General features: G+C 57.4%; 3 protein-coding genes across 3 annotated transcripts; all 3 read right to left on the bottom strand.

Moving 5' to 3' along the window:
- Positions 1–218: 218 nt before the first annotated feature.
- On the bottom strand, positions 219–6,059 carry LBRM_34_1530 (conserved hypothetical protein; the record flags this gene model as incomplete). The annotated part of the gene is made up of 1 exon (XM_001568213.2): positions 219–6,059. The coding sequence occupies one exon, from the start codon at positions 6,057–6,059 to the stop codon at positions 219–221; it is 5,841 nt and encodes a 1,946-aa protein (XP_001568263.2).
- Positions 6,060–7,705: 1,646 nt separating this feature from the next.
- On the bottom strand, positions 7,706–9,010 carry LBRM_34_1540 (conserved hypothetical protein; the record flags this gene model as incomplete). Its single annotated transcript, XM_001568214.1, has 1 exon — positions 7,706–9,010. One exon carries the CDS (start codon positions 9,008–9,010, stop codon positions 7,706–7,708), a length of 1,305 nt encoding a protein of 434 aa, XP_001568264.1.
- Positions 9,011–10,134: 1,124 nt separating this feature from the next.
- On the bottom strand, positions 10,135–11,202 carry LBRM_34_1550 (hypothetical protein, unknown function; the record flags this gene model as incomplete). The annotated part of the gene is made up of 1 exon (XM_001568215.2): positions 10,135–11,202. One exon carries the CDS (start codon positions 11,200–11,202, stop codon positions 10,135–10,137), a length of 1,068 nt encoding a protein of 355 aa, XP_001568265.2.
- Positions 11,203–11,293: the final 91 nt, after the last annotated feature.

The following is an 11,293-nucleotide window of genomic DNA, read 5'->3' on the forward strand; positions in this document are numbered from 1 at the left end:
GTGTGAGTAAGTGTGCACTTGCGTGCAAGTAGGGGGAGGGAGAGGGGGGGGGGGCAGAAGACACAGCCAAATAACAAGACGATGGGGCTTTACAAGCGGTGTCACGCGCGACTGTTATGCCTTCCTTCCATTCCCTGCTTGCGACACCAGAGCCTCAGAATCTTGTGCCATACGCATCCCGCCACCTCTGCCTTGTGCACTTTGCTTATGAGCACCATTCACTGGTCATTGGCCTTGAGCTTCGCAAGCTCTGACTCAAGCTCGTCCCGCAGCTGCTGGAGCTCGCGCTTGCTCCGATCGCTAAGCCCAACGAACGCACCGGTCGACACCTTCTGGGATCCGCTGGTGCTGTTGATTTGCTGCTGCTGCGCCTTTTCATCGATCTTCTCTAGTCCCATGCTTGCCATCGCAGCGTGCACATTTCTCTGAATAGCAGCCCACGTTTCCTGGTGTGTTTTGCACCACTCCAGCAGCTGTACGGTGTGCGCACCCAGGCTCAGCTCTCCGTCCTCCTCCTTCAGCAAGCTCGAGCAAGCACGGTAGTTTGGGCCCCACGTAGCCAGCTCCGCGCCGCCGGCGCTTAAGTCCACATCCACAAGTGTATCGCTCCAGCAGTGGTCCGACAGGACGGACTGTGAGGCGTGCGTGCCTAAAGCCGTCGATCTCTGCCCGGTGATCGCCCCCGCATTACCTCTCAGCAGCTCCTTCAAGGGGTGCACGTCTTTGCTGTCACCTAGCAGCGCGTGCAGTTCTCGCAGTCGGGCCGAGTCGGCACCCGCCAGCTGCCGGATCAGCATTGCGAGTACCTCCACCTCGTTCACGTTGTTCTCCTTGATGCTGTTTGAGAGGTGAAAGAGCAGCACTGTGATGGACTTAGCGTTGTTAGCGTTCATGTGAATGAGCTGGTTCAGCGAGCTCTTGCGCAGCCGCAAAAACCTCCGAGACTCACGCAAGACGTAGAAGGCGAGGTTATCACGGATTGTCAGGAGGTTACTGCTGTTCTTCATTCGACGTCTCACTTGCATGCTGCTGGATACGGAGATGTTTGTGATGGCGACGACAATGGCCACGCCGAGCGCTGAGGGGAACGGACGCAAAGCGGTGTGTACGTCTTTAAAGAGCGAGTTCAAGTTCCGGATGATGGTGCCGGCGTTCTCGAGCAGCTCACCATTTTTCTGAACGGAGAAGTAGCGTGCCACCTCCTCGAGGACGATCCGTACAAGACGCGGTGGATGCTCGCCGTCTCGGATCGATCGAATCTGCGCCCGTTCATTCATGGAGATGTCGAGAATGACCATCTTTCGAATGATCGCACGGCAGTGCTTCGTCACCTCGGCCACAAACTCACTGCGGTAGTGGTGCAGACGTCGAATAGAGGCTTCGCTTGGCTGCAGCGTCGCCAGAGAGAGGGGACGAGCTCTACCGGCCACAGGAGGCGCGGTGGACATCGTCTCTGGCTCCGGAAACCGCACAGGCGTCACCACCCCCGTGGTACCATTCAGGTCAACCGGCTTCTCAAAGAGGACCCGAACCGCCGCCCACAAGCCACTCAGCCACGGTATGTCCATCACCTTCAGCGCGTGTTTTGGCCACTCAATCAACTTCTCCAGGTAGTTCAGCACCTCAACTACCACGCGCTCGTCATCCATCTGCGCAGTTCGTGTGGTCATCCCCAGAACTCCGTTCTCTTGGCTCTGCGTTGGCAACGTGGGATACTCTTCCGTTGCTGTCAGGTAGTCTGTCGAGGAGCTAGCAATGTTGCTGCTGCTGAATGCCGTCACCGTCGCTGCCGCGGCTGAACTGATCACCAACGGCGAGTCTGAGCACAGCCGGTGCACCACCACTCGAATGAGGTAGTCCAGCACACACAGAACCGTCTTCAAAGCGAGCGGAAGGTGCAGGTTGTGATAACCGCTGCCCTTGTGCAGGAGTACGAGCTCACCAAAATCTTCGCTGACCCTTCCGTAGTCATGCGTATGCTCGAAGCTGTAGCCGCGGCGCGTGCCAAGGTGGTTCACCATGATGGAGGGCGTGTGACCCAGATGGTCCGCAATGCGCCGCTGCACGCGGCTCTGCTGCAGCAGTCCAGCGAGTGTGACGCTGGTCGACGACTTGCTTCCGCCGCCGGCCGTGGCTGACAAGCTCGGGTCGCGCTGCTTCTGGCGGTGCAAAATATGCGCAGTGGCCATCAGCCGCGAGGCGATGCTGTCCGCCTCCGGCTTCTTCTCCCGATGGCGCCGGAACTCGTCGAAGGCGACTTGGAAAAGCGCGTCAAAAGTGCGAATGCCGATCGGTATGTCGTTGCGCGGCTCCGTGAGCGCCAGTGAGAGGATGTCAAAGCCGTCGTTTTTCTTGAAGAGCTTCGTGCAGGCCTTCAGTGGCATCAACAGCGAGAGGAGGCCAAGCGCCAAGAGGCGTATTGCCTCACTAGAGTGGTTCTCACCGTTGATGAGCAGCATTATGAACGTGATGCCGCGGCCCTTGAAGCACTCCTGGATCATTTCGCGCATTGTGTTTTCCTCCCTCGCAATGTCAAAAAGCATGCGCAGCACCCACACCTTTGCTGTGTCCGCGATTGGGCTGACGGAGCTCGGTGTGAGAAGAAAAAGGAGCACCTGGCGCAGCTCCGCCTCACTACGGCACAGCTTTTCGATAAGAATCACGACAGACTTGATGCACTCCTTGGGGAGGCGGAGAGAGACACTCAGGATGCTCTCGAACCGCGACGAGTCCTCCTGGAACATCTCCTTGTTCTCCTTCACAAGAAGGCAGTCACTAAGTTCGCGCAAGATGATGTTCGTGGCGTTCGCCTCTTGCACGGCAGTGTAGCGCGGTGACGACGCCGCCGACGCCGCAGTCGACCCCGTGGCGCTCTCATCGCTCGGATCTAGGGGATCCCGGCTGACGTTAACCCGGTGATGCGCGACGCTGTTGCCGTGGGCACTTGGCCGCAGTACGCAGCTAAGAAGGAGGTCGAAGACGCGCTGCGTGCAAGCGTGGTGGTGAAGTGCCTTGCCGCCACCGCGCTGCGACACGGACTGCAGCATCAGAGAGGCAAACTCGGGGAACGTTACCCTCCACGAAAGCACCTCAGTGCGCAGCCGGTTCAAGTAGCTCTTGAGCACCAGCTGGGTCAGTTGCTCCGTCGTCGAGAGTTGCATGGATGTTGACAGGAGACTGATGCTCAGTTTCGCCACGTTCATGAAGGTCGACGTGTTCTGCATCGACGCCGTCCGCCGGTGCCTGAGTATACCCAGGACCCACTCAGCCACCTTGCTCGGTGCAATCAGCTCCTCAATATCGGTCGGCACGTAGAGCTCGATGCGGTTCCACCGGAACTCTGCCGATTTCTTCGTGATCATGTCGTTCTGGTGCAGGGAAAGTGGCGCGGGTGGCGTCTGCAGGTCGGTCGGAAAGCTCGACTGGTCCTCAAAGAAGGGCTTGAGAAACGAGGCGCAGTCCCTGGAGGGGTCATAGGAAGCAGGCCCGGAGGCGTGAAGCTTAGCAATCTCTTTCTCGGAGAGGGTGGCAGAGATGTTCATGCCCGACATGAAGCCTAAGAACCCTGGGAGCTGCACGGCCCCGCCAATGTTGAACATGATGGAGTGCTTTTCCTTGGGATATGGCACGACGTGTACCCCCTCGATGTGCTCACCGTTGATGTACACGTTCAGGGCAACACCGTGATTCACCACCACATGCGTCCAGGTGGATGTAGAGAAGGTGCCGCTGCTCAAGAGTAGTTCAGTCGGCTCGCCACCCGCCTTGTTCACCCGCACCGCCAGTGAGCACTGTCGTCCGTCGGCGACGATCAGCAAGCTCACCCGCGTATCGCTCGGATCCATAAAGGAGTAGAGGCAGCTGCCGCCAGTCCACACGCACGTCGGGTAGACCCACGCGGTGAAGGAGTAGCCGCTACCTCGGGGAAACATGTGCTTCAGGCGCCAGCTCACATAGCCATCTCCAGGAAAGAAGAGTAGTGGATGTGGAATGAAGGCGCGGCCGAGGCCGTAGAGAAAGTTCTCAATTATATCGACATCCGTCTGAGATGACGGCATCGAGCACATGTCCTTGATGCCCTGCATCAGCAGCTTCACAGTTGCCTTGGAGAAGGTTGTGGAGGTGAGGGTGTTGAGAAGACAGAAGGTGAGCTGGGTCGTGTTCACGTTCAGGGTGTTGGGCGGGGTGAGGGTGAGGGTCTGCGTCTGCGCCGCCATCGGCGAGGAGCTACTTGGCTCGCCATGGCGAAAGTGCAAGGTGACCTGCTGGGAGGCCGGAAAGACACTCAGCTGGTTACAGTTGACCAGGGCCATGATGGTGAGCAGAAAGTGGTGCTCAGACAGCAGCACGGCATTGCGCGGGTTCGCGACACACAGCAATGTAAGCGTGGAAATGGTGCTACGGTACAGGGCCTCTGCTGAGGCGTGGCGCGTGTTTAGCATCAGCAGCACAGCCTTGAGGATGTTGATGCCCTCCGAGGTGACGGTGCATGGAAAAAGGGCGGAGGCAAGGCGCCACACGGCCGAGGAGCTGCGCGACAGGTAAGTCGCCCAGTCTGCTGGAATCGGCACGAACTGATACCGGCCGCCGCTGCTGAGGCTCAGGCCGGAGCCGGCGGGAGCAGCGGCGGTGCCGCTGGACAGGGATGCTGTTACATGCGCTGCTGAGCGGAGGCTGGCCTTGGTAGAACGCACCATACCTTTCTGGTTTGTCTCGCTGCTGCTGCTACCATCGCTGGTGGTGCTTTCGGCAATGGACGCCATCACGGTGGCTCGCTGAATTGTGAAGCTGTCCGTCGTGCATAGCTCCACCAGGCCCTCAAGCATCTCGGCCCGCCAGTATTCCATCGACTCCAGCATGATCGACACGGGCGAGCGAGACGAAAGAGATAGGAATAGATTGGTGCGCATCTTCGTGAGACATGAGGCTACCTTGACCCACACCTGTGCGTATTCAGCGCTGTAGTGGCACACCAAGTAGGTCTTGAGGGCGGGCCGTGCGCGATACACACCAGCGACAACCGCCAAGAATACAACCGAAGTGGTGAGGTTGAGACTCTCGCTGTTGGCGGGCGCACTTGAGGAGGTGCTGGCAGGCAAAGACGCCGTGGTGTCACTATTTCCAGCGATCGTAGTGACTGGTGTCGTGGGAGGGACTGTCTTCTCGCAGCTGTTTCCATCTTCGGTGCTCGCCGCTGCTGTCGGCGCGGGGGTCTCTTCGTGTGGTGCTGGCATCGGAGACGGCGACGCCGACCTGAGACTCTCCTCCGCTTCGTATGACGTCGTCCGAGACGCGGTTTCGGTGCGTGATGCGGCAGCTACGTTCTCCACCATGAGGGAGTACGACACTTCAAAGAGGCAGTCTATGAGTGACGCGCAGTGTGCTGTTGTCTCCGCGTCCAGATCTGTCTTGAGCCAGCCGTAGTAACGCATCTGAAACTGGTGGAGCACCTCGACCAAGAGCGACGCAATAAGGATTCGAAGAACGTGACCATTGTGGTCCTGTGGGGGAAGGCGCAGGTGATTGGTGCAGACAAGCATGAAGTCGCGCAACAGCATTTGCTGTGACGAACACACGCCAACGATAACGTTGGCGCAGCAGCCACGCAGCTTCTGCGTGAGCGTGGCGTTGCTGTAGAGTTGCACGAGGGCGGCCACCAACTTCTTTTTCAAGTACACCTTCGCAGCTTCCTCTGCGTTGCAGGAATACATGAGTGCTCGTGCGACCTCGAGGTTCTCTATGAGCGCCGGCTCGCTTAGCGGCCTCGATGCCTCCTCTTTGATGCTACTTGACGCAACTACAGCCTCCCCCGCTGTTGCTGTTTCGATGACAGCAGCGCTCTGCATCAACTGCAGCTCCAGCTCATGCACGAGGTCGTTCACCCATACCTCCAGGGTGACTGCGTCCACCGTGGTATTCGACTTACAGACTGTGACGACGACTCTCGAGGTGGCCGAAAGTTGATCGCGTACGCCTCGTGCCTCAGAACTGCCCACAATCCGGCGAACGGCGCTGACCGCCTGGTGAGCCAAATCGATGAAGTTCTCTTTGGAAAACATGTCTCGCATATGCTGGGCTGTCTACTCATACACTGAGGGAGAGGACGAGGGGTGGAAGAAGGTACTCTGGAGGAAGGGGATGATATGATGAAACCTCCCAAGGGGAGAAGTGCCCACAGCCCAATGGCAGTCAAAAAAGAACAGAGCGAGAAAAAACTAGCAAGTCGGAGAGAGCAGAAGTTGGAGTGTCGGCGCCTTCAATGGATAGAGATGTGGATATGGGTGTGTGCAGTGTATCTGTGACTGCGTGTGTACGTGTTCGTGCATCCTTGAAGGAGGGAGTCGGAGAAAGGAGGTAGGGGGGAAAACGCCATGGAATAGGTTACATAGAAGGAGTGGCGCACACTGGTTGGTGCGGTCAGCTGAAACAAGAGTAAGCTACGAACCGTGCTCAAGCGTAGAAGTCATAGTCTCCAACACTGAGATGCACAACTGCTCGAGAGAGCTGATTAAAGCTTCTCCTTACCAAACCTTCTTCCCAAGCATCTCATGTCGACGCTGAGCATGACGAGACACGGAGGCTGTATCTGCTCTATGAAGGTGTGTGTCAGCTGCGCTCTTTTTGTCTGTTCCTTTACCTGAAAGGCCCACAAGACACAGGAAGGTGCCACAAGGCAGCAAGAGACGACGAAGCTTGTCGCGCGCGTACGCCCATATGCGGGGTGAAAAAGAGCGAACGAACAAACAACGAACAGCGAAGGACACGCAGAGTAATCGGGGCATGGGCAGACGCACAGTGCTGCAAAAGGAGGAGAAGTCCATGTCGGAGAGCGGTGGGAGGATGCGCAGGCCCACGGGTGCCTGCTGCCGCTGGTGTTTTTCGTTTCCCTCGCTTGCGCTCGTACACGCCAGGAAGGAGGGAAATGCCCCCCAAAAAGAAGTGCCCTTTAGGTGACTGTCGAGCAGGGACAAGGAGGAAGGAGGAGGGAGGGGGGTGACGGGGTGACAGGAGGAGAGAAAAGCAGACATTCTGGCAGTGGCATGTTGAATAGAGGCTACCCAGACAAGGCAGTCCACTCCCTACCCCGGAAAAAATGTACACACGCGCATCTACGCAACACAGTAGTGGACCTTTAGAGAACTAAACACAGAAGAAGAGAACAAAGAAATAGCGCCAAGAGCGGTGGAAGAGGGTGACACAGTGTCACAGCAACAATGAGGCACCGGCGTTGGTAAGGGAACACGACTAGTCTCTTCTTCACCCCTTTCTTATTCACGCCTTTCGCTGCTCTTTGTTTTTTTTTCACTGCGAACAAGGGCGAAAGCTCCCCGGGAGAGTGTGGGGAGAGAAAGACCGAAGCGGGTCAGAGAGAGAGAGCTCAGTAAAGGGTGCTTTAAAAACAAGAACAGAAATTAGTTGAGCAATGCATGGTAGCAGACGCGGATAGGGGTGGTGGGTGTAGTGGAGGAAATCATACTACACAGTGTCGCACTCAACATACACAAGTGCAAGCATGCGCACGTAGAGCATCCCCATAGATGGGTCTCGATGCACTTTCATTCGAAAGAGTCTCTCTACCCCTCCTTCCCCCGGCCCGCCATCTCGCCTCGTGCTTTTGCTGAGAGAGAAAAAAAGAAGCGCACTTGTCTGTTCTTCAGTGCGGGCGCACGCTTCGCAAGAGGAGCCACCATGGTAGGCATGCGCACTAGAGCATGACGCAGCACTTCAGTCCATCCGCTTTCTTCGTCGGCATAGCGGCAGTCGTCACCAGTGCCGCCTCTGTGCCTGATGAACGATTGCCACCTGCAAAAACACCACCACCTCTGGCGTTTAGCTCCGCACTGGAGTACACCTGCTGCTTTGAGTTGCGCTCCTTGAGTCCGGTGTAGCGTGCGCCACCGTTCGCGTCGGCGCCACTTCTGTAGTGAAGATGAGGTTCATTGTTGACCGCCTTATCCTGAGGAGGTGCGCCTTCGGTTGCAGCTGCAGAGACAGTAGGCTGGAGAGGACGAACCGGCGTCTGCGCTGCGGGGCTCGAGGCAGCGCTGCCACCGCCGGCACGTTGCAACGGAGTGGCCGGTGATACAGCTACTGAGGAGCTCTTGGCAAACCGCCTGCGCCACAACGTCGGTGTCGAGTGGCGCTTTGACAGCTGCACGTCCGCGTCAACCGTCATTGGCGTTTGTGTTTGCTCAACGGTGTTTTGCCTATCGCACAGGCTCCCATGGGGTTGAAAAGCTGCCTCACCGGTCAAGCCGACGCCTGTGCGCTTTAAGGAGCTATCGCACTCGCCGACGGCAGCGGCGCTCCGGCGCTGTTCCGGCGCCTGCGCGCGTTCCCCCTCTGCTGCAGCTGTTGTAAGTGGCGGGGACGGTGGAGTCTCGTACCCCCGTTTCGTGAAGTCTCCTCGCCACTGCTTCAGATGTTGTCTCGAGTCCTCCGGCTGCGCGGACGTCTGTCTTGAGTGAGAGTCGCGTGCTGCGCCACAGCGCTGCTGCTGTTTCTCCGGTTGTTGCTGACGCTCGCATGAGTCGATGAGCAAGGCTGCCAGGTCGGCGAGCTGGACGTACCCACAGTTTGTCGGATCCAGCAGTTTCATAGCGGCATCGATCTCACCGTCAGTGATGGTAGCGGAGCCGCTGGTCAAGACGAGGAGAAGCTCGCGATGGCTAATCATCCCACTACCTCGCGGGTCTATGTCGTCTACCAACTTGTAGATAGCCGACCTCCCTGGCTGATTCGTGTGCGCAACATTCTCGCAGAACTGCAGAAAGGCTGCGAAGGTCACAGCGCCGGCCGCAGCGCTCGGCACCGTCTTAGTGAACTGACTAACGGCGGAGGAAGTGGGGTAGTAGCCTATCTCCCGTGCCGCCGCAGCCAAGAAGCAGACGGGGATGTACGACTCGCGAATTGCATCCTGGGCAGCAGCAGCACCGGCGTGTGCGTCCGCCGTGTCCACTGCGAACAGGTGGAACACCGAGTACACCCTTTGCACGTTCACGGGTGCCATGGTGATACGTATGGTAAGGATGATAATCTAAGGAGCTTCAGAGGTTAGCCTTCGACCTCAGTGCAGGCGTCTTTGCTTGTAATTCCCGTGATTCCCTTTGGAGGTTTCACGTATCCTTTTCTAAACTCGCTTCGCACTCAAATAATATGCTTCACCTACAAACGTACGGAGAGTAGGTGACCAAAGGAGAAGAGGGGTTGTTAGCTCTGCCTCTCGCTCCCTCTCTTCGTTGACCCTTGCGGTGCGCACACACGTGTACAGGGCGGCTTTACAGTGCGCCGACGAGATGCACGTGCGCGACTGGCAGATAAGGTCAAGGAGGTGCTCTTATTTTCTACTTCTTCAGCAGCGTATTTCCCGCATACACACAGCGGAGAACCGACAAACAACGGTGCGGTTAAGCGCAACAGGCGATGGAGGGTAAGACAGATAGAGGGAGAGGGAGAGGGCGGGCGGGCGAGTGAAGTGCTGTAGCGAAGGAAAAGATGTGCATCACTGCCACCTTCATGTGCATGCAGCTTTCTGCGAGAGGCCCTCAAGGAAGCATTCGTACAAGAGGAAGCAGAAAACATTCGTGTCCTCTCACGCATTCACACTCGCCTCTCTGCTTGCGTGTGTGCGTGGGTGTGGGCATCGGCCGCACGGGTGCCCCGAGTATCACGCGTATGGGCTGCGTTGGCCGTCGCCACCACTTCTCTCTGGCGCCCATTTCAATCGTCTCTCTTCGACTTGCAGTTCAGAAGGTGTCTGGGTGGCGAAGAACAGCAACACCACCAGAAAGGTGCGTTCGAAGGAAAGGATAACAGTGGATGGTGGCTCCTAGAGCGAGAGACGCAGGTGGAGAGATGAATAGAGCGTGCTGCCATGGGAGGAGCGACTCCTCTGCCCTCCATGGATTGTCAAGCAAAGAGCGTAGGTAAGACTCCAGAAGAGAGAGAAGGGGACAAGAGGCACGTGAGGTCAGACTACCCAGGCAGAAATCTCGAGGTAAGAGGTATCCGGAGGACTCGGAGGAAGAAAGCGACAAGCGCCACTGGAGTTTGACAACGGATGGATGTGATGGGCCAAGGAGCCTGATTTGTTCCCTGTATTTCCACTTTAATCTTGTGATGATTCTCTCTGTCCTAGAGCGCCTCCAAACGGCAGTGCAGTGCCGCCAAATTCTTCCGCAACACCACCGCGTCTGCTTGAACCTGCGCCAGCAAGGAGTCCATTGCCGTCTCCATGCCGTCTAGGTGCTGCATCCCTTGCGCTGATGTGGTGGCATCGACATCGCGCAGGCATTCCGCCACGGCGACCGCAGCCTCCATCATCGGTGTCATTGTATGCATCGCGCTTTGCACGTGATAGTAGTCATCGAGGGCCATCTTAGTGCGGTCCACCTGCTCAAAGAAGGGGTGAAAGTTATCTTGGGCTGCTTCGAGCGGTACGTGACGCCGCTGCAGTTCGGCAGCAAGGAGATCGCGAATCTGAAAGACGTACTCCTTCTCTAGTATCGCGGCATCTGCCCGCCGCTGCAGCTGGGTCAGTGTCGATGACTCCGCGAGTAAGTACATTCGCTGCGCCGCTTGAAGCTCATCATCGGGCACGTCCGCGATTGTCTGCAGTCCTTCTGCGCCTAATGGAGCAGCACCCACTTCCAAGTACTGCATCAGCGCATCGCATTCGTCCTGGATGCGAGTCAAAGCGCTTTGCAGATAGGCCTCCAGCAGCGGTGAAGAGAATGCCGACGAGACAGAGCTGAATCTATAAACTGGGGGGATGAAGCTATCGAGACCGTTTCCCTTCCCAGAAGCTCCTAGTGCTGATGGTGGCAGTTTTGTTGAGGTGGATGCTGTCGGAGTAACTGTAACAACTTCCTCGTCCCGTGCGTTGGGTTCCACAGACAACTCTGCGCTGTTGTGAGTACATGGGGCTGGGTGCGTCGGGTGCGACACGCTTCTCCCCTGCAATACAGGTGTGACACCAAGGGCTATCTTTAGCTGCCACAGTGCTTCGTTTCTGTCCCACTTCATTGGAAGTGCAGCTGCCGCATTACCTGCCGTGGTGTCATAGCGCTCGCCAACGACAGCCACATTCGAGGTGGGAGTGCAAATGAGAGTACACCCCGAGCTGCTTTCCTCAAAGACGTCCTCCGATCGCGCCACAAGAGTCGGCAGTACGCCAGGATCCCTCAAGATGCGAGGCCGCATGGCACCGCTACTTCACATAGATGCGAGGAAATCACGCCCCTGAGTAAAATGACCACGCGCGTTCACCTAGATTACCAACAAAGACCTGTGA

The sequence above is a fragment of the Leishmania braziliensis genome, chromosome 35 (assembly GCF_000002845.2).
Source record: "Leishmania braziliensis MHOM/BR/75/M2904 complete genome, chromosome 35".
NCBI lineage: Eukaryota > Euglenozoa > Kinetoplastea > Trypanosomatida > Trypanosomatidae > Leishmania > Leishmania braziliensis.